Raw genomic sequence first — 27,324 nt, 5'->3', positions numbered from 1 at the left:
AGGATGACATTTTTAATTGTTATGAATTTCAGGAGGTTGGCAAGAGCAGAAGCCAAATATAAAGAATTAATAAGTGAAAGATAATTAGAAAGTAGAGCCAGAATATTTAGACTACAGTGACAGAAACTTGGACAGTGCAGGAAAAGAGGGAAAAACAGAAGGTTTAAGAAGATAGTAGAGTACAAGGAAAGTTTTTTCTTAGTATGGGGTCAGGGAATATTGTACATATTCATAGGCAGAGGGGTAGAAAAAATGCATGTAAAGAGGAGACAGATTCCAGGGGGTGCAGGAGGAACCTTGTCAAGGGAGAAGCAATAGGATGGAACAGGAAGAGTGGAGGACAGATAGCAGAAAGACAAGATTTGCATCTTAAATCAGGTATCTCTGAAAAACAGATCCTGGAATGAGAATTCACGTCAGGAGAAGCCAGATTGGAAAGGGACCAAGCAAAGGGTCAACTATGAGCAAAGTCTAGACCTCAGACATGCCTTGGAAAGCTTCGGAGGGTAAACCTCACTTAACAAAGGAGCTTGGTTTCAAACTTTTACCCAATTATTCATTGGATAAAGGCAACCCTGGGGAGACATACACTTCCAAGATTTCTGGCTCTCAGCACTACTTGTGGAAGAAGAGATTCTAGTAGCTGTCCTCTGAAGAAAGTTGCCTGTGTGAGCTACTGAAAACAAAAGGACATAGGAACTGTGCACTGGAGTACACAGAAACAGCAAACAGGATCTGAGGATGTCTAAGGGAAGCACCAGCAGTGTCCACTACGGTTTGGAAGCCCAGCTTGGACACTTCCTACCTTTGAGATCTTTTGAAGTATCTTAATCTCAATTGCCTATATCCTTTTTGGTTGTTGGGAAGATTAAATGAGGTAAATTTGAATGGGAGGATTAAGTTAGGGAAAGTTCTCTTCTCCTTCTACTTTTGGAGATGGAGTGAAAGAAGAAACAATGTAACAACAGAATATATTTTAGAGGTTAAAATTAGTGAAATTCAAGAAAATCGTAAGTGATAGTTGATATGAGAGAGTTTGCAGCTTTAAATAAATAGGTAAGTTTTACTGAAACTATTGTGACAAATAGAATATGAATCAAATACAACATGAATAAAAAGATTCCAAGCATCATGAGTTCAGCTGGAATGGATTTCTAGACATTAATGGGATATTTATATGACCTTGAGTAATATGTTTGGCAACTCAGCAATAGTGAAAAAAATGGGGGAAAAAATGGGCCAAAAAGAGAGTAGGTGGTGACAGATTTAAAGTTGGCAAATGTAAGGGAGTAACCATGAGTTGCCAATCAGGAGGTGAGGCCTAGAAACCAGTGATGAGATGGAGGGAAACCAAGAACAGGAGATCAGAGAAGGAGTCAAGAGTTAATAATTCTCAGCAGATATGATGACCAAGACAGCTATAAATTAAGATGATTTCAGACTTAGCGAAATTAGAAATAGAGCATTTCCACATGATAATTAAGATGAGTTTGTGGCCTTGCTTATTCAGGCAGAGGCAAAAGAGAGATGAAGGTCCCTGGAACAGATAAAGATGAGGAAGAATGAGCTGGGATGTTCACAGGATTATCAACATGAGCCATGAAGTCCCTAAGTATGTCAGCAGTGAGGAGGAAGACACAGTTGTCAGTGATTAGTAAAGCAGTTCAATGGATTTGGTGGTGGTTATAAAATGACTGTGTGGTGGTAAGGGAAAATGGAATGTACAAATTCATAATGTGAATGTTTTGAAATAAGTGTGTTTAACATCAGAGAAAACTCTTTTCTGACTTAAATCTACTTCACTTTTATTCTGGACACAATGGCATCTATTTCTTCAGGCAACTCATTGCAATAACTCTTCTATCATCTTTAACTTATTCCTTTCAATGAAGCCCTTCCCTTTGCTTTCAAATAGGCTCAGATCCCTCTTATTTGAAAAAAAAAATAATATCTTATTTCTCTCTGCATGTTTACTTCTCAACTTCTTAGACGAGAGAGACCTGTATCCATTGTCTCTTCATTGAACTTCTGAAGTGAGTTTTCAGGTTTAGTTCTTTCCAGGAATTTCTAAATTTATCCGTAGCCAAATCCAGATTTTTTTGTCAGGTTTCATACCCCTTGCCTTCTCCTTGATATTTCGCCATTGTTTATCCACTCAAGAGTTTATTTTTTCTGTTACTGTCTTTAACTCTGAGTCATCTTGTTCTCTCTGACCCCTTCCATATATTTCCTCTGAGCCTTGTAGGTCTCTTCTGAGCATCTCTCTCCTCATTTAAAACTTTGTATGTTATTTTCTCTCTTGCTATATTTATCTTTTAAATATATTTTCATGTTTCTGACTTCAACCACTGCATTATATCCAATATATCATCTTCATTCCTTTACTTATATTTATAATTTCCTTGAGAAAGGATTTATTTGAACATCCAACCCTCACTGAAACTTGCCATGTCCTCCTATTTTTCATCCACTGACTTTCTTTCCTAACCATGGCATCTCTTTTTGTGCTATGGTCCTTTTGTCCTGACAAGATTGAAACTTACTTTAGACTTTCCACAGGTTTTCATCACCTATTTCCATCTGCCTGTAAATCCTGTCATTCCTTCCCTCCAGCTGTCTCTTAGATTTTCCATTTCTCTCCATTGTGACTCTGAGCTCAGCACTAACGTAGCTGGAGGAGCTCAGTAAACACTTCTGATTTATTCATTTTGAGCCCCCCAAACAAGATTTACATTTCATCCCATAGAACAAGAAATCTTTGGCATGTATAACAATATTTAAATATTATTTCTCTATCTTTACTTCTTAAAAACTTTTCTTCAATATTAATTGTCACATGGATAGATATTTTTCAGAATTCATAGTTAAGAATTGATATACCTTTTTAAATGTTACATTTACTTTCAGGAAATGTTTATTACTGCTTGGAAATATTAGTGATATGTGTCTTCCAATACCTTATCTACATGTTTACTGACGAGTTCAGGGGTGGCAGTGGGGAAGAGCTTATAAATGACCACTCTATGTAAAAGTTATTCAAACAATGATTTCCAGGTAATATTACATAGATATTTAAGTGTCAAAATTCATATCATAGGAATAAAGTACAGCATTTTAATATTCTGTTTGAAGTTAAAATATGGCAGGTGGTATTGCCAAGGGAAAATGTGAACCATAATGGAGTAAATTAGCTGAATCCAAGATATAAATGTGCCTTGAAAAGTGGGCATGGAGTCTGTTTTTGAACAATAGAGACTTGAGGTCTTTTAAAATGTATCCAAATGGAAAATAGAAAGTTTATGTGAATTTAGTTCAGCTTGAAAATTCAGTTTCTCCCGTTGACTTATTTTTTTGGTAAGGCCTCACTCTCTTTAAAAAAATTAAAGTGTAATAATCTCTTTATGCTAAAAAGTCATTTTCTACCCACAACAACAACAAAATGCATAGAAAGTCACAGTATGATACCAAAAAAGTTGGTTAACCTCCCATGATATATGATCTCTAAGTGAAGCACAAATACTCTGTGACTTTTTTTTTTCTTTTTAGGCACTAGGAGGATCTACATTGCCTCTCTTAATTTAGCTTTGTATCTCTGCGACCATAAATGACTTTCTTAAAAGTATTTCTTTCCATGGCAAAGATTCAGCTTTACATAGGATCTTGGTGTTCAAAAAGTACATATTGTAAATGGTCTTTGATTGAATATATATACATATGCTTTTGGAATAAGCTCAATAATATACATAAGGTCTTGAATGACAGTTTAACATCTGTTGAGATAGCAAAACTATAACATAGTTTAACACCATCTCCTAAAGTATCAATATGTTTTGCATCTGAAGGCAAGGTGACACATAAAAAAGAACAAATTAAAATAGTTTGCCATAGAAATAGTGGTGGAATTAGGGTGCTAGTTTATAATATTAATATACCATGATGGTCGAGTAACTCGGAAATTCCACAATTATTCCCCAAATCACAGTCACCTTTTTCTACAAGTCTCTGAGAGAGGAATACAAACAAATTATAAAGACAAATGAAAGAAGAGTGTGATGCTATGAGGGTGAATCAAAAATTACCCACACTCTGGGGGTAGAAGTTTTAATATAACTGGAGTGCGAATAATTTTTGATTCACCCTCATATTTTTCATTAGGAATTTTCCTAAAAATTCTGCTGTAGACACTCCTCTTTCAAAGATAGTTAGGTTTTACCTATTTTTTCCCAATATGCTTTGTTGTCATTTGTTACCCTCTAAACATAAATCTTGGCTCTTACCTCTCCCGCTAAAAAGAGCAAAGAAGGACTAGAAATGATCAAGATGCCCTGGGCTGTCACTGCAGCTATGAGCTGGTGGAGGAGAAAGAGCAGCCAGAAAGGTCATGCCACTTGCCATTGTAAGAGGGAGCCCCTGGCCCAGACCACCAAAGCCATGTAGAATGGAGACCAGCAATAGCCACACAAAAATGTAGGACCTTTTCCTGATTTCTTAAGGGATCTGACCAATAAAACTGTGGTAAAGGGTAAAATAGAAGTTTAAGACATCCCTTTCTCTCTTTGCCTATAGGAAATTCCTCAGTATGTTTGGACGTGGGATGTCCAGGATAGGTTGCCTATGTCTGATGTATAAGATGGTTTGGGGTCCATGAAACAAATTAAAATGTTCTGTGTAATATTTAAAGAATTCCAAATCAACTCATGAGCACTAGGAGTCGAGGCTCAGGCATCTCAGTGTTAAATATTTCATAGGAAAATTCATAGAATATAGGGAAACATCAAATATTATATATTGAAGATACCAAAAGAGAATAAAAGATGGACCATTCACTCAAGAAAACCATTGTTAAACCATGTAAATAGCAAACTAATATCCTATATGTACATGTAAGTGTATATGTAAATGTACATATGTGTTGAAAGGACAGGCAAGGAGGTAGGGTGTAAGTAGATACATAAAATAAGGAATTAAAAATATAATATGGGGTGATAAGCCTAACATGTTATGGAATTACAGATGCCAAAGAAAGTCTTCTTTCTAAAGCCTTTTTCTCCATACTTCTCTAGTGTTGGATGGACACACACATAATCATTGTTTTACATAATTATTCATATTAGAAAGTAATGAGTCAAGAGGGAATTAATGTAAAATTTAAGAGTAGCAAAAACCAGAACAAGACCTGAAGAACAAATAATAACTTAAAAATGATTTTTAAGCTTAAATGTAAAGAGAGAACAATCCAGATGGCCTGTATCTTTATTTTGCTTCAAGGGGAAGTTTATTTCTGAAGCTGTTTGTAGGAATGATAACTTTTCTCACCACAGCATTACCACAATTTCAGCGTTGAAGCCCCTATTTTCATGACATATAGAGACTTACAATTAGCAAGTTTTAAGCATCGCTGTTAGCATTTTTCTCAGGTAATTCTTTATTTACCCATCTGCCTCTGCTATTAAACAGTGACCTTCATAAGGGTCACTAAGTCCAATCCATTTCATATTATCAGTTACTAGCACTTAATAGGTACCTAATTAATATTTGTTGAATGAGTGCATGACTTCAGTGAAAGAATACATTTGAGAATCATCCACCAAACCACTGTCAAGAAAAAAAATTAGAAAGTAGTATTCAAGGTTATATTGTCTCTAGACTCTCTTCCTTTTAGCAGAGTGTTCTGCTATCTGTGGTTGAGTTCTTTTTATATTTCAGGGGCCTCTAAGCAGTAGTAACACATTCAAGGCTTGAAAAGTGATTTGGGATTGGCATGTAACACTTTCTCAAAACAAAAACTGCACATAAATGAAGAAAAAGGAAATGTGAAGATGCCCTCAGAGGAACAGAGGAATACAGCATATTCCTCATAAGGGATGAAGGATGTCAATTCACATATTCATGAAATGTATTCAGACTTTGACAGTATTATATTATTTTGCTTGTGCTTTGGCCTGAAGATGGAGACATTGACATGCTGGCCTACAAGTATTCAATTAATGTTTTAAGTGAGTCTAGTCAATTGGCTAAGCTACTATTCCTTTTATATATATATATATAACATATATATATATATAATCTTATTTTTTGCAGATAAACTAAGACACTATTGACACCTACTGTAGCAGAGGACGCAATAACATTCTTGATTCTCTTTTCAACCAAGGCAACTGCCTACATAAGAGAATTACGTGATCTTCATTTTTGTGCCAGCATGGCGATTTTTGGTTATTTCAGGTTTTCTCTAGCATATCTGATAAAGTATCTATATCATACTGTCTTAGGGAATAGATAGGAATAGGAAGAAATAGCAAATTTATTGTAAAAATTGCAACTCAGATCTATGCTCTAGGGAAACAGTTTAGCAGTCAAAGAAAAGAACCTTAAAAGAAAATGATTGATTCAAATTAGTGGCTTTTCACTATTGTTCACATTTTTAAAATAAAAGAATCACATTTAATACTATTTCATTAACAGTTTAGACACGTTTGTTCTTCTCTTTCTCGCCCATACTCCTTTGCTCTTTCCCCACCAAATTTGGAGCTTAGTTTTCATGTTAGCTTTATTTCCCCAAAAATAATTATTTGAAATTATTCAAGAACATTTATAGTACCTTGAAAGTATATTTTCCAGCTAGAATCTAATTGTGACATAAAAACATTTGTTTTCTTTTATAAGCACATCTGTGTGTAAACTAATTCTGACATTAGTACAATCGTCATGTAATAAATTTAAAAACTTTTGGGGACCAGTAAGTGTATGCTAGGCCTTTGGGAACTCCAGCACTACCAAATGGAGCCTTTTACCTATTATCCAAATATCAATAATTAATTGGAAGTTAACTTATGTATTCTTTGCACATTTTCCTGGCAAGAACTTCTAAGTAAGACAATAGGGTTATTTGTGTTATGATGATTTCTAATAGTATTTCTATAATCCTTCAAACCACTTTTGAATGTCTTTTTTTTAAAATTTCCTGTTTCTAAATTCTGTAATTGTAAGCTTCTGTAAATAAGGGAATTTTAAGTGTAGAACAAATTATTATCCAGAGAAATTCAATTGTACAATACAGCATTTGATTTTGACAATTTTGAAAATTTCTGCATCTGCTATAGCCTTGAAAAGTATTTTCAGAGCTAGATTAACCAACCTAATACTCTAAAGGCAATTTTCTTGTCTATATCATATACTCCAACAAGCACTTCACTACAGCAAAATTTGAACTCAAATGGGAACAACATCAATTTGAAATGCCATCAGTGAATCTTAATTTCCATGGAGTCTCAAAAACCAGTGAAAAATAATTTCATTTCTTCCCATTGCTAAAGATCATGTTTAGATATGAAGAATCTGTGTTCATTAAAGATATCTCAAGCACATCTATGTAAATTATATTCTTAAATTATTCATAAGTTTCTTCCTGCAGTTTTGTAAGTTAAAGAGTGTTCTTTTTCTACATTTGGTTTATTATTCCCAAAGGTTCTCAAGGTGCTAATTCTGCTCAATTCTTTACTTTCCATTTCACTTTAAGGAGAAAATAAATTATTCTTTGCCTGACATTCATAAAATGTTGCTTAATTTTGGTAGGTGTAGAATCTTTTATTTTTACTAAGTTGATAAATATTTTAGCCATAAAAGTGATGCCTGCAGTCAGCTTTGGCTTCATGTATTGTGACAGTATGTCAATTCACTGCTGAAAATTTGAGTAAAATCTGTATTCAAGATAGTTTTATTTTGAATAATTTTTTTATTCCTAATTTTGTTGCCATTCATCTAAGCCTCCTGCCAGGAAGTATTGCAAATTTAAAATAAATAGTAACTACTGGGGAAAAGAAAAGAGAGAGACTTGTTTTTAAGACTAAGACCTTTTTCATGTTTTGTTTTGTATTTTAAGTACGGAGATCTTTGTTATACTCCTTATACCTAGGGGAAAATAACATTTTATATAAGACTGTTATGTTGTTTTGTTATATTTCTATTTGGTGAGAAAACAGAGAGAAGAAAATACAGGCCTGGGTTAGTAAAGCCTGAGTGCAGTCCCCTTGTCAGCCATGTGACTGTGGATCATTAACTTCCTGAACCACAGTTTCCAAAGTTGTGAGAATTAAATATGTTAAATGGCTGATTTGACCTACTCACCCCACATAATATTTTTATTAGTCATTTAGTACATCTGAAAGCAGATTACTATTAAATAAAAGGTATATTATACCCATTTCCTTCCATATTTGAACTCTGGAGTATATTAAAAGTAGATGACAAGAATCAGATTGAAAAAATAAGAGCATCTGTCTTGGTTCCCAAAATGCCTTCTTCATAGTGTGACATCCCTGCCATCTTAATAAATGACTGACTGGTCATTTTAACGTCATTAGTAGTGCTAAAATTTCTCCTTGAAAAGTTAAATGAAGCAACTCATTTTACCTCTCGGTTAAAGTAGTTATTTTACTTTTAATAATTTTTAATACAATGTCCCTTAAAGATTTAAAATTCATAATTTTAATAGAAATATAGCTATTCCATCCCTACTTCAACCTAGATCTAACCAATAAAATATTAGCTGGATTTCTTGCTACACAGTTTTCCCTTTTAGATTTATAGAGCTTGTAAATATGGGTGAAAATTTCTTCAGGATTAATATACTTGGGATTGCAGCCATACCTCGTGTTTTTCTGGTTGTAAAAGTCCAATGCATTTATTTTATACAGCATTTTCAGGGGAGAAAAAAATTAACTTTTAAAATAAATCAAAACAATATGCATAAAGGAAATACATATACTTTTATGTAGTTTATCATTTTTCATGGATAAATAATACAAAATGTGAATGTAGGTCTTTGCTTTTTCTATATGCAGTCTCACTTTCTCTTCTTGTGTATGATTGCTCTTATATATGTATTCGGATATGCACAGAATACACACCCATTTTTACCTGAATCAATCAATGATTACCATATTTTTCTAAACTTTAGTCACTGCTGTTATCTGACAGCTGGATAAAACTTCAATGGGCATAACTCCAAAAGTATGGATCCAATTTATCTGAAAGCATGAATTTCTATATTGTAATATAAATATTACATTTGTTGAATGAGTAGGTGAAAGAAAGCATGCATTATGTACCTTCTGTTTTTTAACATTTCATTTTTTGACATGTTTTATTTCAGCATACTCTGGATTTTCCTTCTTCTATATTTTCTTTTCTTTCACAGCCCTTCCACTTACAAGATTACTAAAATAAGAATGTCTGCTTTGTATGAATTCATGTTTTAGGATGGCTTCACAAGATAACTTATAAAATTCAAATTAGAATAGCTATCTGTTTAGCAATCTAAGTGGACAGAATTGAAAGTTATAATGCATTCATGTATGTATTCATAAGTTATCTAGTATTGTAAGTGTAATAGTGAATAAGGAAAAGATCACTGTCCTCATTGAGCTTAAAGTCTAATGGGAGCAAAAACTATTAATAAAAAGTAACATTGTAGAGAAATACAAGCATAAATTTGCCACTCTAATTCATGCTATGAAGCAGAGTATATGGTACAATAATCAGAGAGAACACAGAAAGCTTCTTGAAGGAAATGATGTATAAGATATAAAAAAGTAAGCAAGTAGATTGAAAAAAAGCATTTCGGATAGGGAGTAGCATGTACAAAAGGTATTTTGGAAATTCTTCTTTGTGATTTATATGAATGGTTAAATTTTTATAGTAAAATTATTTTATTACAAATACACGCAAATATTGATTTTTAAAAGGTATTTTTGTTTTTAGTATGAATGTTATTGCTGTCATTATTAATTCATTTTTATGTTTATCTGCATATTACTATAAACCAACAATTTAATTTCAGCTACTTGTTCTGGACTGAATGGGGACAGATGCCCTGCATTGGAAAGGCTCGCTTAGATGGCTCAGAGAAGGTTGTCCTCGTAAGCATGGGAATAGCGTGGCCCAATGGCATCTCTATTGACTATGAGGTCTGTTGGATTTCTTAAGTACTTAAAGTGTATTAACTGCCAACTTGCATTAGTCCACTTTTAGTGTTCTCTTATTTTCTTTATAAAACACATAATCAAAAACAGCTTGTAATATTACTTTTCAATCGATCTTAGGAAAATAAATTGTACTGGTGTGATGCTCGTACAGACAAGATAGAAAGAATTGACCTTGAGACTGGCGGGAATCGCGAGATGGTGCTGTCAGGGAGCAATGTGGATATGTTTTCGGTTGCAGTCTTTGGGGCTTACATCTACTGGTCTGACAGGTAATTTATTTTTTCATAAGTACTTGAGTCTCCAAATGTTATTTTACTTCAGTTGCTTTACCCTTGTAGGGTTAGCCATTCCTTAGCAAAGTCACAGAAAGGATCTCACAAAACCATGTAATTTCCACAGAAAAAGCAATTGCTCTTGCTATTCCAGGCTCAACCCTTTCAATGTCACAGACTAATGTTGGTTTCTTTCCTTCTGCTGGGCCATCTGTTATCTTCAGCTTAAATAACTGGCTTGATTTGAATTAAAGATTGTTGATCATGTGTGTTCAACTTCTTGGCAGAGCACATGCCAACGGGTCCATCAGAAGGGGCCACAAGAACGATGCCACGGAAACCGTAACCATGAGAACGGGTCTTGGAGTCAACCTGAAGGAGGTTAAAATCTTTAACCGAGTAAGAGAGAAAGGTCAGCACTCTTATCTGATAAATACATTTTATGTTATTTCTTTCTCTTTTTTTAACATTTATCAAATTTAAGTTAGGGATTAATTCTCATATGAGTCCTAAGCCTCAAGACCCTATTTTTTTTAACATCTAAATTCCTCCAAAAATCCTATAGCAGACTAATGAAATGAATATGTAATAGTTCATGGATAGGTATTTTTGCCTTGATGACAGTGCATGGACAGGTTATACACCTGGCATATCTTCAGGATAGGTTTAGACTAAATATAGAAACACTTGATAAATATACATATTAAATGAAGTATACAAAGCACAATTAGGATATTAGAGTAAAAAGCAACCAATTTTTTTTCAGAATGTATGTATGTATGTGTGTGTGTGTGTGTATATATATAGTCACAAACTTTATTTAGAACTAAACATGCCACATTGCTTGGCCCAAAAGGTTGTCTTCATGTCAGATTATATTTTAATATATAAAGCGATAACTCCAGAAGATTGCTATTAGTGTGAAATATGTCCAGAGTCATCATTTCTTTAAAATATGTTTTGAAACTAATATGACAGTGATTTTGGTATTTTTTTTAATATCACTTCCATTAAGATAATGTTCATTTTAAATGTCCATTAATGTAAATTGTACTTAATTTTCTTGACATCAAAGGAAGGTATGATCATTTTGGAAAGGATGATGGATTCATAGAGGAGAATTAGTCTGACGTAGAACTCTTAATAGCATATTACATCTTCACTCAAAACTGGAGGAAAAAATATGCCCAATATGCTTAGGATGTTGGGCACATGGGAGCCATAAATTTCTTTGATACATTATACACTTCATAGACACAGAGTTTAAGATAGTGCATTTTTTTTGGTGAATTCAGTTCATGTTTTGAGTGCATCAGTTACTTGTACCAAATATTAGAATATGTAAAGCCTATTGTAATCTCAGTATCAAGTTTCAAAAAGTTATGCACTTAACTGGCTAATTAAGGGAAATTTTTTATGCTTCTCTTTGGATGGTCAGGGAAGCAAAAGAATGTGACCTTTGAAATAAAAAATCCAAGGTTTTAAACTGGAGTGATTAAAAAAACAGTACTTTATAGTGTTTGAAATTTTTTTACTGACCAGTCTAAAAATTAAGAATAAAAAACTCAGAATATTCAACATTAAATTTTTAATATTTTTCTAAAATAAACCTATTTGGAACATAAAAGAAAAAACACACACATACATGTGTGTGTATCTTTTTCTTCTCCCTAGGGACCAACATTTGTGCCAAGGACAATGGGGGATGTCAACAACTCTGTCTTTATCGAGGAAATTCCCGGAGAGCTTGTGCTTGTGCCCATGGATATTTGGCAGAGGATGGAGTTACTTGCCTAAGGCATGAAGGCTATTTGCTGTATTCAGGGAGAACAATATTAAAAAGTATACATCTTTCTGATGAAACCAATTTAAATTCACCAATAAGGCCATATGAAAATCCACGCTATTTCAAGAATGTCATAGCCTTGGCGTTTGACTATAATCAAAGAAGAAAGGGTACAAACCGAATCTTCTACAGCGATGCACACTTTGGAAATATACAGCTTATTAAAGATAACTGGGAAGACAGACAAGTAATTGTTGAAAGTAAGTACAACAATTTGTTTTTAAATAGTTCGGTGGAAACGAGTATCATTTGGAGTTGTAGAGAAATTAGAGTGGTAATTGCATGTAGCAATTATATTTTCCTAGAGTTTATGTTCAAGAATGAGTGAAACTATATCATCCAAACCCCAAAAGTCAAAGAAGCAATTAGCTGCTAGCATGTACAGCATGCATATTATGATTATTAGCTTCTAATCATGGAATATTCAGTATTTTCCTTTATAATGTTTCTTATAAATAAGTGTATTAAAATTCATGGAAATATTTTTTCAGTATAAAACTTCCTAATTTTATTTTCTTTCAGTGGGTAAAATTATATCTTTAAGAATATCTACATAATTATATTAGGTGGATTTTATTTTCTCAAATATCAAATTATTTTTTGTTTGTGTGCATATATGTATATAATAGTCTTGCTGAGCAATGTTATTAAAGAAATGATCTACTATTTAAAAAACGTTTAATATTTTACAGGACTCATATATAATATTGTGTGAATTGTCTATATAATTTAGCAACACCTCTTTCCCATCATCCAACTTTTACAGGGACTATCTTCATATTCCTCATTCAACATCTCTCTCTTCTCTATCTCTGTGTAATTTCCATATAGTCCCCACTTTTCCAATTCCACTATACTGAAGTCACTCTTGTTCACTACCTTTTAAATTGCAAAATAATATATAAATTTATTATAAAATATTCAAGTAGTATGGATTTTAAAATGAAGTTTCTGCCTTATCACTGCAACATCAATTCCATTACTTACTCGTAAGTGACAGCTGTCATGCCTCCAGAATTTTCTTTAGGTATGTATATCATTTGTAATTACAAAAATGTAATGACCCAATATTCACTTGCTTCTTTTCACTTACAATATATCTTAAGTTTTTAAGGCTATTTAAGATAAAGCTCTATCTTGTTCTTTTGAAAGCTCATACCTATCCTGTACTAAATGTAAACTAATTTATTTAACCATTTTCTTATTGATAGTCATTTAGGTTGTTTTTGGTGTCCTATCATTACCTAGAATGTCACAATGAACACTTGTGCACAAAAATATTTTTTTTATACATGTGAATATTTCTTTAGTGTAGACTCCTAGAAATAGAATTGCAAAATCAGTGTTTATTTTATTTTTTATAACTGGTCAAATTTCTCTCTAAAAAGACCATATCATTTTATCTTTTCATCAACTGTTTATAAAAAAGACCTATTTTCCCACACTTTTGCCAACAATGATTTTATAATTTTTTAGCTTATCACTAATATTTTAAAAAGTCAACTTATGTTAATATGTTTATCTAATAACTAGTGAGATCCAGCATATAATCATGTTTACTTATGTGAAAAAGATACTTTACATCAAACTCCATATTGTACATTGCTATTCCATGCTAAGCTTGACACAGTTTATTTCTTTCTTTCAGTATTTAATATCCTCACAATCTTTTTGCCTATTCAAATCTGACTCAGCCTTTCCAAATCAGTTCCAGTGTGTACTTTCAATCGCATACAAATACACATTCTTGTTCCTTTATTCTCCAGGTTACCATACTTGTTGATAATTTCATACCAATTTGTATATTCCAGCACATGGCATTTTGTCTTCCGTGTGTGTGTGTGTGTGTGTGTGTGTGTGTGTGTGTGTGTGAAGATGTAACTGTAACCATACTGATCATAGACTTCAGACATATTCGAGATTTGCTGATTCTTTGGGTATACCTCTATGACATTTACATTATAATTCTCTTTGTTCCTCCCTCCATTTTCCTAGACTGATACAATTTGGAGTTGGAAGTGCTCACAATGCATCCATAATCTATTAATTAATTTATTCATTCATTTTCTATGCTCCAGATTCTTTGTCAGGCACCCTGGGTGTAAAGATGAATATGAATTTGTAGACAGTTTAAGAAGAAAACTACAAGTATACATGGAAACTCAATAGAATCTATAAGATACTAAAAGGCCTAGAGAATAAATAATCTGAGGAAAGGTAGAGGATACCTCTGAGGTGAGTTGAGGAAATGTAAGAGATCAATAGAAGTCTTTCTGTTGAGCCAGGTGGAGAAGAAGGAGGAGGAAGAGTTTTAGACCAGTGGTCCCCAAGAGTGGTTCCTTGGGGATCCCAATCCATGTTCAAGGAGTCTAAGAGATCAAAACTATTTTCATAATAATACTAGATATTTGGCTTTTTTCACTGTGTTGACATTTGCACCAATGGTACAAAAGCCATTGTGGCTAAATTGCTGGTACTTTAGCACTAATCAAGAGAGTGACACCAAAGAGTACTAGTAGTTGTATTTTTCACTGCTATTTAATAACAGAAGAAAAAAGAAGAGCCAGTTTCACTGAAGAGTGTCCTTGAAGAAAGAGTAAGAAAATTAATTTTATTAAATCTTAATCCTCAGTATACATCTCTTTAATATTCTGTGTGATAAAATACACATAAGGCACTTCTGTGGCATTCTGAAGTACAATGATTGCCTGAAGGAAACCATGTATTTCTGTCATTATTTGAGTTCATGCTTCTTTTAAGGAACATCATTTTTTACTTAAAAGAATGAGGAACAGACAAACTATAGTTATTCAAACCTGAGTATGTGGCAGACTGAATACAATGAGTCTGTCACTCCAAGAAAAATGACCTACATTATTTGTTGCAAATAATAAAAATCAATCTTTCAAGTAAAAATTAAAATTTTGGAAGACTTGTATCCACCACAGTAAGCTTGATAGCTTCCCAATACTTAGAGGCTTTTCTGATGAGATGGGTGGTGATAATTATTAGTGATTGTAGGGGATGGGGGGGGGGGGTCTTGCATACTGAAATTATCAGCATTTGGAAGATATGCATAACTCAGGGAACCAATATTTTCCAAATGACATGATAAAATCATGCCTGGGTAAATGATCCATTCAGAGTATAAGACAGACCAATGAATTTTAATGTAATAGAGTATGAAAAGTTCATCACTATGGTTTCTGAGTCCATACTGAAGCTAACCTTTAAGTAACTACCATTTGTCATGTGTTGTTTAGCATAAAAGCATATCCAGAGTTATCTGAAAAGGCTTTTAAAACCCTCCTTCCTTTTCCAACTTCATAGCTATGTGAAGCTGGATTCTCTTCACAAATTTCAACTAAAACAACAAAACAGATTGGATTAGGTAGATGTGAGAATCCAGTAATCCAGACATTGAACAAATTTATAAAATGATAAAACAATACTGTCATCTCATTTAAAAAAAAACAGCTATTTTCATAGACAGTTATTTATATTAATATGCAATCAATTCATTTTTTAGAACTATATTAATAGATATTGAAACAAATTTTTCAGTTTAAATTTCTAACATGGTAATAGCTATATATAACTCACATATACAAAAATTTTGCTGGAATCTTCAATACTTTTTAAAAATGTAAGAGTCCTCAGAACAAAAAAGATTGTAAACTACTCTTCTAGACTAAAGGCTCACAAAATTTTAAGCATAAACATGAAAAAGCACAGGGTAGACAAGGAGTGACACACATCATTTGGTATGATTAGAACATGGGTTGTATGGCATGAATGGTGTGAGATGAGGCCAGAGTCTTAGAGAGGAGTCCAATATTGAAGGATTTGGTCTGCCAAGATAAGAAGTATTAAAGAAAAAAGTTTTATTGAGATAAAATTTACATACCGTACAACTCATTCATTAAAAGTGTACAATTCAATAGTTTTTGGTATATTACATTATTAATTTTTAAAATTACATAAAATATATAAAACAATATTTGCCATTTCCACTTTTAACTGTACAATTCAGTGACATCAGTTACATTCACAATATTGTGCAGCCATCACCACTATTTCCAAAACATTTTTATTTCTTTAAACAGAAACCCTGTTTAAGCAATTACTCATTTCTCCTCCCTGTATTCTCTGGTAACTTTTCATCTATTTTCTTTCTCTATGAATTTGGCTATTGTATATATTTCACATAAGTGGAATCATACTATATGTGTTTTACTCTGTGTGGTGTAATTCACTCAACATAATATTTTGAAGGTTAATCCACGTAGCAGGTGTCAGAAATTCATTCCCCTCTTTATGGCTAAATAATGTTTTATTGTATGTATATACATTTTATTTATCCATTCATCTGTTTATGGACACTCAAGTTGTTTCTACCTTGGGTTATTGTGAAAATGGTACAGTGAATACTGAGGTACTAATATTCAAGTTAAGGAGTTTTGATATATATATATTTTTTGTAGTAGATGAAGGCAAAGCAATGGAGTATTCTAAGGTGTATATATGTATATATATATAATAGGATTTTGTTTTATGAAAACTCTAGCTATGTTATGTTTCATGACATTTAAGAGATATCATGGGAGGTTGTTGCTGTGTTACAGATCCTATTTATATAGTGGTAAATTAAACTGAAAACAATTTAATCAATATACATACTCCTGTTCAGTAGTTTGCCTTTTTGTTTTGTTGATAGTTTCCTTCACTGTACAGAAGCTTATTAGTTTGATATAGTAACATTTATTTTTGCTTTTGTTGCCTTTGCCTGAGAAGACTGATGCAAAAAAATACTAAGACCAATGTCAAACAGTTTACTGACTATGTTCACCAGGGATATTGGCCTGTAATTTTCTTTTTTTTTTTTTCAGTGTCTTTATCTGGTTTTGGTGTTTGTAATGCTGGCTTCATAAAATGAGTTTTGAATAGTTTGAGAAGGATAGGTATTAACTCTTCTTTACAGGTTTGATAGAATTCACCTGTGAAACTATCTGGTCCTAGACTTTTGTTTGTTGGGAGTTTTTTGGGTTTTTTTTCTGAGTCAACTTCATTACTAGCAATTAGGCTGTTCAGATCTTCTATTTCTTCCTAACTTAGTCTTGGAAGATTGTACATTTCTATTTTTTTTGTAGTAATCTCTTATTATCCTTTGTATTTCTGTGGTATCAGTTGTAAGGCTAGATTGAGATTTTTGTTAGTTCTTCATGTAGGCCTGTATTGCTATGAACTTCCCTCCTAGAACTGCTTTTGCTGTGTCCTGTAAATTTTGGATTGTCATGTTTTTATTTTCATTTGTCTCAAGATATTTTTCTATTTTCTCTTTAATTTCTTCAATGGCCCATTGGTTGTTTAGAAGCATGTTGTTTGGCCTCCACATGTTTGTGTTTTTTGCACTTTTCTTGTAAATGATTTCTAGTTTCATAACATTGCAGTCAGAAAAAAATGCTTAACATAAATTCAGTCTTCATGTATTGAGACTTGTTTTGTGGCCTAACATATGATCTATCCTGGAGAATATTCCTTGTGCACTTGAAAAGAATGTATATCTTGGTATTTTGGGATGAAATGTTCTCTAGTTATTAAGTCCATCTGGTATAATGTGTCATTTAAGCCAATGTTTCCTTATTGATTTCCTGTCTGGATGATCTATCCATTGATGTAAGTGGTTGTGTTAAAGTTCCCTACCATTACTGTATTATTGTCGATTTTTTCTTTATGTCTGTTATTTGCTTTATGTATTTAGGAGCTCCTATGCTGTATACATAGATATTAACAAATGTTATAGCCTTGTTTGATTAATCCCTTTATCATTATGCAATGCCCTCCTTTGCCCCTTGTTAGTCTTTGTTTAAAAAGTCTATTTTGTCTGATATAAATATTGCTACCTGAGCTTTTGTTTCATTTGCATGAAATATCTTTTTCCATCCCTTCACTTTGTCTCTGTGTCTTCAGATATGAAATGAGTCTCTAGTAGGCAGCATATATATGGGTTGTATTTCTTTATTCATTCAGCAACCCTATGTGCTTTGGTTGGAGCATTTTATCTATTTACATTTAAAGTGATTATTGTTAGCTATGTACTTATTGCCATTTTGTTAATCATTTTTCAGTTGTTTTGTGTAGCTATTCTCTTCCTCTCTTCCTTTGTGATTTGTTGGCTTTCTTTAGTACTATGTTTGTATTCCTTTCTCTTTATTTTTTTATCTATCGATTATAGATTTTTGGTTTGTGGTTACTATATAGTTCATATATAACAAACTACATATATAAGCTTTATTAATTTTAAGTTGATGGTTGCATAAGTTTGAGCACATTCTTAAAGTACTACATTTTACTGCCTCCCCTTCACAATTTGTGTCTTTTGTTATATTTTACTGATTTTGTCTTTTAACCTTTATACTAGTTTTATAGCTAGTTGATGTACTACCTTTACTATGTTTGCCTTTACTAGTAAGATTTTTTTTTTATATTTTTCTTGCTTTTAATAATGGCTTATTCTTTTCTATTTAATGATGCCCCTTTAACATTTTGTATAAGGCCAGTTGTGTGGTGATAAACTCCTTTAGTTTTTGCTTGTCTGGGCAACTGTGTCTCCCTTTTAATTCTGAATGATAACCTCACCAGAGAGTATTCTTGGTTGTAAGTTGTTTTTTTGGTTTTTGTTTTTTTTCCTTCCAGCACTTAGACTATATCAAGCTAGTTCCTTCTGGCTTGTGAAGTTTCTGCTGCAAAGTCATTGGATAGTCTTTGTGGTTTTCATTGTGTGTAACAATTTTCTTGCTGATTTTAAGGTTCTCTCTTTGACATTTTAATCATAATATGTCTTGGTGTGGGTCTCTTTGGGTTCATCTTGTTTGGCACTCTCTGTGCTTCTTGGACTTGAATGTGTGTTTTCTTTGCCAGGTCAGGGAAATTTTCAGCCATTATTTCTTCAAAACATTTCTCTATTTCTCTTTATTTCTCTTTATCATTCTTGAACCCCTATGATGCAAATTTTAGTTTGCATAGTACTGTTTTAAAGGTCTCTTAAGCTATATTCATTTTAAAATTAGTATTTTTTTCTTTTTGCTCTTCCAGTTGGGTGATTTTCACTAACCTGTCTTCAGAAAAATCTAGCCAGATTGCTCATCTTTTCTGCATCCTCCAGTCTGCTGTTGATTCCCCCATTGTATTTTTTATTTCAGTTATTGTATCCTTTGGTTCAGATTAGTTCTTTTTTGTGTTTTCTTCTTGTAGAAGTGCTCACTGAGTTCATCCATTCATCTCCCAAGTTTGGTAAGCCTATTTGTTTTATTTAACTTTTCTGAGGTTTTGGTTTGCTCTTTCATTTGAAATGTATTCCTTTGTCTCCTCATTGTGCCTAACTCTGTTTCTAGGTATTTAGTGTGTGTGTGTGTGTGTGTATCAGCTATAGCTTCTAGTCTTGAAAGAGTGGCCTTATGTAAAAAGTGTACTATTGGGGCCAGAGAAACAATCCCTTGTGGCCACCAGAGTCAGATGGTTCAGGGCAGTGTGTGCTTTCCTATTGTGGTTGGGCTGATTGCTGCAGGTGCACTAGGGGGTGGGGTTAGCCCCCAGGCCAGTTTGCTATAACCTCTGACTCCAACTGTTACTGGCACCCTTATGAGTGGAACTGACTCCCCAAAGTGGTCGCTTCTTTGGAGGAATGAAGTTACCAGCTGAGGACACCCAAAATGTGGGATGGACCTTCAGTACAAGAGCTGCTTTGGAGGGACACTGTTGTTAGCCAAGGCAGCTTGCCAGGTTGGGCAGAGAGGGAGCCACTTTGGATGAACTGGCCAAGGTGGGTGAATTGGGTACGTGTTGGGTACAGTGTTGTTAGCTGGGTTAATGGAGAATGACAGAAATGGTGCCTTCCAGCACCAGGTCAGCTAAGTAGAAAGGGAGTTTAAAAACATGGTGCCTTTCAGCACTTCCATACCTGGAGAAAGTTCCAACAGATTCCTGCCACTCTGGCACATGCTGTAAAAATCAGTCCAATGACTCTCCTTATTGCATGACCCAGGTGATTTTCAAGCTGCTGCCTCTGCACTGCAACTTGGAGTGCATTTGTGCATGAACTCTTCAAAAGCAGAGTCCTGGTTTCCCACAGCCCTCCAGATGTCTTGGACATAAGCCTCACTGATTTCCAAAGCCAGACATTATGGAGGCTTTTCTTTCCAGTACAAGTCCCCTGGGCTGGGGAGCCCAATGTGATGCTTGGGGCCCTTTCTCCTCAGGGGGCACTGCTGCAGCTGTGAAATTCCTCCTGCTTGTGTGTCACCACACTAGTTGTGTAGGTTCTGATGAGACCATCATTATGTTCCTTCTTCTTGTCTTGATGTAGCCTTTTCCTTAGCTAGTAGTTGTAGAAAATCCATTCTGCTAGTGTTTGGGTTGTTCTCAGAGATAGTTGTTCCACATGTAGTTGTAGTTTTGGTGTTTCTGTGGGAGGAGGTGAACTCAGGATCTTCCTACTCTGCCATTTTAATTCAGAAGCCCTTTGGTATTCTATTTTGATAAATCTGGAATAAAACATTTCATTTTGTTACATCTTTTACAAGTTACCAGAAAAATTCACTGACATGTGATTCAGTATTTAAAGATATCAGAGAGTTCTAAATACTTTTACAAATCAGATGTATATCCTTTATATATCTGAATATGGGGAAAGGATAGGATGAAGGCTCTCTCCCTTATCTTTTCCATTCATGTAGAATGAATTTTTTGCCCTGAGGTACAAAAGATGGAATGAAAAGAGCCACCAAATACAATTAAACATGTATTACATGCTCATAATGTGCCATAGATTATTACATATGGCAAATAAAGATGAAAATGTTTGTTTTTAACCTCTTGGAATTCAAAGTATGGAAAGTGGAAAATGCCATGGTTCACTTTTCATGTGAAGAGTCAAGACCACTGGTCAACATGATACTAAAAATTAAAACACTGAGGTTATCTCTGGCTTTAAAAACATAGCATGATTGATAAATTATTAAAAAAAAATTAAGAGTGATAATTTCAAGAAAAAAGATTTTCCTTGAATAATAAACAGAACAGAAATACAAGCAATCAGAATGATAGAAACATCAGACTTATGAGCCCCTAGAATATGGATCCTACAGAGGAACAGAAGCAAGTTTAAAGCCTGCTTGAACCAGGGACTAGGGTGAGGCTGCCACATAGGAAAATAAGGCTGAAGTAAAGCTCTGTGATCTCCCTCATGGACCAATGTCCTGTGTGACATTTTTTTTACCCTAGAGGCTTAGAGAATATAGAAACAATCCTGTGACCAACACTAACATCAGTCTTTTGCAGGTTGATGGCTTTTCAAATTCTCATATGCCCTGTGGAGCAAAAATCCAAGTGAATTATGAAGGACAGGACTGCAGCTTAAGCCCAGAGGCCAAGTGAAGGCAACTGAACCAACAAAGTAAAAGGAATGAGTGCTGAAACAGAGGTTAAAAAATAACTAATTTACTTATAGAAAGCCTACAAATTCAAATTCCACAATAGATGCATTTTAAAGAAAGACAGCTAAAAAAAAAATAAGTGCACCACTCAGCAGATGAATGAAAAATAATAAAACAATTGGAAGGATACTTTTATAACTTTTGGGGGGAGTTCATCAGAGAGGAAAAGGAGTATGTGTCTATAAAAAGTACAAGAAATGGTGAAACCAAAGTGGCTAAAATTATATAAAGAGAAAATGAAAACAACTAAAAGCTTGGAACTGAAAAATATGATCAGTATAATAAAAATTTAAAAGAAATCCCAATTGATAGAATAAAGTTTATGCTGGATGAGTCAATGACAATAAACAAATAGTATGATAATTAATGAGGAATTAATATGTAAATTAGAGGAAAAAATGAGAGCAGTTGTGAAACTGGGAAGGGAAGTTGGTAGGTTCAACATGATTATAGCTAGTAGAGGTCAATAAATGACACAGAGGAGAGGGAAGGTCTGAAAAGTAACATTCTAAGAAACAATGATGGAATTTACTAGAAAAGAGGAAATAAATGGGTCCTTAGATTGAAAATAATTTCTGAGTACTGAAAAGCAAAATAAAATTAAGTCACTATCAAAGTAAAACTTCAGAGAATCATTAAAAAAAAGGCAAAAACTACCAGAAGGAATAGACAGATCATCTACAGCGGAACAACTGAATTTAAGCAGACTCCTCATCAGCAACATTAGAAATACGTTCACACCACTAAGGAAATATATAATCCTATAACTGACTAAATTGTTAATCTTTATTTCCCTTCATTTGAATGTTTCAGACATACAAAATCATTAACAGTACATCTACGTATTCTCACTGAAAAAGAAACAAAAAAACACTTAAAATAATGGCTTCAAACTTGTCCATAATTCACATTAAGAAGTAAAATTTGTGTTTTACATTGACTTGGTATATATGTTTCAGTTTTATAGAATAATATCTTTATAGGATTCATTCTGATGTTTTCTTTTAGCCCATTAGAGCAGTTTACCTTTTGAGAAACAACATTGCTTAAATTAAGATCAGATGGTTTCCCTACATTCAATAGCCAATTAAGACATAATTAAGCAAAACTTCTGTTAAACTACAAGTAAACACAAAGGATGCACAAGATCTTAATGGAGAAAGTTATAAAGTATTAGTGCACATAAAAGGATGACTTTAAATAAAGGGAAAAGATGTAATTTTCATGATGGGAAAATTTGATTTCCATAACTATGGAAATTTGTTCCAAATTTTCTGTAAGTTTAATGCAATTCGAAATGCCCAAGTAACTTTTTTCATGCAACTTCATATGCTGATCCTAAAATGTACATGGCAGAGGAAAATTCTAACAACTACTAAGGTAATTTTGAAGAAATAAAAATTTGTAGTCTCTCTGTGACAAGAATTTCACTTATTGCAAAGTTATAATAATTAAAATAATGTGATATGATCAAAAGAATAGTTAAATAGAACAGAGGGTTTAAGTAGATCCACACATACATGCCTTGTAAATGTTTTTATATTACCAAGTTTGTATTACAAATCAATTGAAAAATAATGAACTGCATTTAATAAATTTTGCCAGTGCAATTTGCATGCAAGAAGTAAACAAAATTCTATCTCTAGCTTATACTGTACTCAAAAAAAAAGTTTCAGTTGGAGAAAGATGGTGAAGTAAAAGGACTTTGAACTCACCTCCTCTCACAAATAGACCAAAATCACAACTAATTGCTGAACAAACACTGATAAAATAAGGACTGGAACCTACCAAAAAAGATATTCCTCATCCAAAGACATGAAGAAGAAACCATGAGAGAGTAAGAGGGATGCACTTGCAATATAATCAAATCCCATACTACCCAGATTGACTACCCACAAACTGGAGAATGATTGTATCACCGAAGTTCTCTCACAGAAGTGAAAGCTCTGAGCCCTACACCAGTTGCCCCAACCTAGGGGGCCAGCATTGGGAGGAGGAGCCCACAGAGCATTTGGCTTTGAAGGCCAGCATAGCTCAATTGCAGGAGCTCCACAGGACTGGCAGAAACAGAGACTCTGCTCTTGGAGGATGCACATATGTCTCACAGGCACTGGGACCCTGGGCAAAAGCACTGACTCCAGAGAAGCGTGGGCCAGACCTACCTCCTGGTCTTGTAGGTTCTTCTGGGGATGGCTATAGCTCTCTCTGGAGTCATATAAGATGGTGGCAGACAATGCAGAGACCTACGTGAACTCTGCCTGGAAACAGTTTAGGTCCTTGGCCCCAAGACCTGGTGCCACCCAACAGCCTGTAAGCTCTAGTGCTGGGATGCCTCAGGCCAAATGACTAATGGATGGGAACACAGCCCCACCCATCAGAAGATAGGCTGCCTAAAGACTTTCTGAGCTAATGGCCACCTCAAGATATGCCACTTGACACACCCCTGCCCACCAGAGGGACAACACCCAGCTCCAACAACTAGTGGGCAAGAACCAGCCCCTCCCACCAGGAAGCCTGCAGAAGCCTCTGGAACAGCCTCACCCACCAGGGGGCAGACAACAGAAGCAAGAAATCTATGATCTTGCAGCCTGCCAAATTGAGTCCAAAAACACAGGTCAGAACCTACTCTGGAAACAGCTGGTTCTGGGTCCTTGAGTGATGAAGGGGAGTGTACTGCTGCAACACATAGACATACTTTACAGAGGGCCACTTCTTCAAGGTCAATAAATATAAGCTACCACATACATATATATACAAATTTAAACAAAGTGGGACAGCAAAGGAATATGTTCCAGATGACAGAACAAGATAAAACCCTAGAAGAACAACTAAGTGAAGTGGCGATAGGTGATCTAGCTGAGAAAGAGTTCAGAGTAATGATTGTAAAGATGATCCAAGAACTTGGGAAAAGAATGAATGCACAGAGTGAGAGGTTATAAGAAGTTTTTAGCAAAGAGTTAGAAAATATAAAGAACAACCAGAGTTGAAGAATAAAATAACTGAAATGAAAAATATAGTAGAATAAATCAATAGCAGAATGAGGCAGACTAAAGAATCAGTGAGCTGGAAGACAGAGTGATGGAAGTCAATGCCAAGGAACAAAATAAAAAGAATGAAAAAAAAATGAGGACAGTTTGAGAGACCTCTGGAGCAACATCAAATGCACTAACATTTGCATTATAGAGGTCCCAAAAGAAGATGAAGAGAGAGAAAGCCCTGAGAAAATATTTGAAGAAATAATAGCTGAAAACTTCTCTAACATGGGAAAGGAAACAGTCACCCAAGTTCAAGAAACACAGAGCATCCCATACAGGGTAAACATAAGGAGGAACATCCTGAGAAACATATTAATCAAACTGACAAAAATTAAAGACAAAGAGAAAATATTAAAAGCAACAAGGGAAAAGCAACAAATAACATAAAGTGAATTTGCATAAGGTTATCAACTGACTTTTTTAGCTGAAATTCTGCAGGCCAGAAGAGAGTGCATGATATATTTAAAGTGATGAAAAGGAAAAACCTACAATCAAGAATATGCTACCCAGCATGACTCTCATTCAGATTCAACAGATAAATCAAAAGCTTTACAGACAAGCAAAAACTAAAAGAATTCAGCACCACCAAACCAGATTTACAACAAAGGCTAAAGGAATTTCTCTAGGCAGAAAAGAAAATGCCACAAATAGAAACAAGAAAATTAATGGGAAAGCTTGCCAGTAAAGGCAAACATATAGTAAAGGTAGGAAATCATCTACATGCAAATATGATATCAAAACCAGTAATCATAAGAGGAGGAGAGTACAAATGCAGGATATTTGAAATGCATTTGAAATTAAGAGGTCTGCAACTTAAAACAATCATGTATACATGTAGACTGCTATACCAAAACCACATGGTAACCACACACAAAAAATATCTATAATAGATGTATATACTAAAATTAAAATGAATCCAAACACAACACTAAAGATAGTCATCAAATCAGAAGAGAACAAAACAGAAAAGCAAGATAAAAAGATCTACAAAACAAATCTAAAACAATTAACAAAATGACAATAAGAACATACATATAGATAATTACCTTAATGTAAATGTATTAAATGCTCCAACCAAAAGACATAGACTGACAAAATGGATACAAAAATAAGACCTGTATATTTGTTGCTACAAGAGACTGACTTCAGATCTAGGGACACATACAGACTGAAAGTGAGGGAACAGAAAAAGGTATTCCATGCAAATGGAAATCAAAAGAAAACTGGAATAGCAACTCATATCAAAATAGATTTTAAAATAAGGAGTATTAAAAGAGACAAAGAAGGACAATACATAATGATCAAGCAATCAATCCAAGAAGATATACTATTGTAAATATACATATACACAGCACAGGAACACCTCATATATAAGGCAAATGCTAACAACCATAAAAGGGGAAATCAACAGTAATACAATAACAGTGGGGGACTTTAACACCTCACAACATGCAAACAGAAAATCAATAAAGAAACAGACCTTAAATGACACATGAAATCATATAGACTTAATTGATATCTATAAAACATACCATCCGAAAGCAGCAGAATACACATTCAAGTGCACATGGAACATTCTCCAGAATAGAATGCAAGTTGGGCTACAAAGCAAATCTAGCTAAATTTAAGAAAATTGAAGTTAGAGGGGAGGAGTCAGATAATGGAATAGGAGGATGTGGAGTTCACCTCACCTCATAAATTCATCAAGAATACATCTACAAATGGAACAATTCTCACAGAGCACCTACTGAACACAAATGGAGGACCTCAGACACCTAAAAGGACAAGAAAAATCCCCATTCAACCAGGTAGGATGTTCCCACACTCAGGAAAGCATCCACATGACAGAGAGGTCAGCTGAGACAGGGAGCTTTGGGGGCTTGGAGGGGAATGCAGCAACTTGCCTGTGAGAGGACAGAGTAAGAACTACGTGCATGGTCCATGCCACAGCCCTGCCCACCCCAGCCTGAGTCATGTGTCTCCTGGTGCAGAGAGGGGCTGGGTGCTGGAAAGTGAAATTTGGAGACTGGACCCAGGTAAGGGACCACTGTTGGCTGTGAAGAGACAGTCTGAAGGGATGGGAGTAAGGAGCTCCACAACCGAGAAAGATTGCAGAAGCAGCCCAGACCATCATAGCAAAATGGTGCCATTGTTGAATGGTGCACAAAGCTGCCATTGAAACCTCCTTCCCCACTTGGCAGCCCCTGCCTCTGCAGGCACTAGCAGGGGCCCACCTGAGCAAGCCTGCCCACCCCTCAAGCCAAAGCCTCCTCTGACAACCCAGGCCCCAGTGAGCCCAAGTGCCACCCTTGCCAAAGCCTCCTCTGGCCACAATGGCCATGCCTGTCAACACCTTCACACCTGCCAACCAGTGCAGACACATGTGCTCTGGGAAGACTCAGGAGCAGACACTGGTGGGAGGAACACATGCAGAGGTGGGGATGAAACTACAGCTGAGGCCAGGGGATGGTAAGCTAAGAAAGAAGAGCTGAAAAAATCTCTCCTCTCAGCTACATGACCTTGGAGTTACAACTCTGCTGATGGCTTCCTAAACTCATTGCTGAAGGAATATCCAAACAGACAACTGCTCCTGCAGCTGAGATGGTTTGACTTTAGAAGCTGTGGGCTTTGTGTGCGTGTACACATGAGGATTTGGCTAGACCAGAGTCTGAGCTGCCTCCATAGCTCCCA

The 27,324-nt window shown here is 34.7% G+C and overlaps 1 protein-coding gene across 1 annotated transcript in view; it reads left to right on the top strand.

Annotated features, from left to right (window-relative positions):
- LRP1B (LDL receptor related protein 1B) overlaps positions 1 to 27,324 on the top strand; it is a 1,778,947-nt gene that overhangs the window by 1,319,323 nt on the left and 432,300 nt on the right. Inside the window, exons 38-41 of the mRNA XM_057745031.1 lie at positions 9,842 to 9,968; positions 10,104 to 10,255; positions 10,546 to 10,670; positions 11,933 to 12,304. Of these exons, the coding sequence (XP_057601014.1) occupies positions 9,842 to 9,968; positions 10,104 to 10,255; positions 10,546 to 10,670; positions 11,933 to 12,304 (776 nt within the window). The remainder of the gene's footprint in view (positions 1 to 9,841; positions 9,969 to 10,103; positions 10,256 to 10,545; positions 10,671 to 11,932; positions 12,305 to 27,324) is intronic.

This window comes from Hippopotamus amphibius, chromosome 8 (assembly GCF_030028045.1).
Source record: "Hippopotamus amphibius kiboko isolate mHipAmp2 chromosome 8, mHipAmp2.hap2, whole genome shotgun sequence".
NCBI classification, from domain to species: domain Eukaryota; kingdom Metazoa; phylum Chordata; class Mammalia; order Artiodactyla; family Hippopotamidae; genus Hippopotamus; species Hippopotamus amphibius.
Note: the sequence above shows the minus strand (reverse complement) of the source record. Positions and strands in the feature narration are given on the sequence as shown.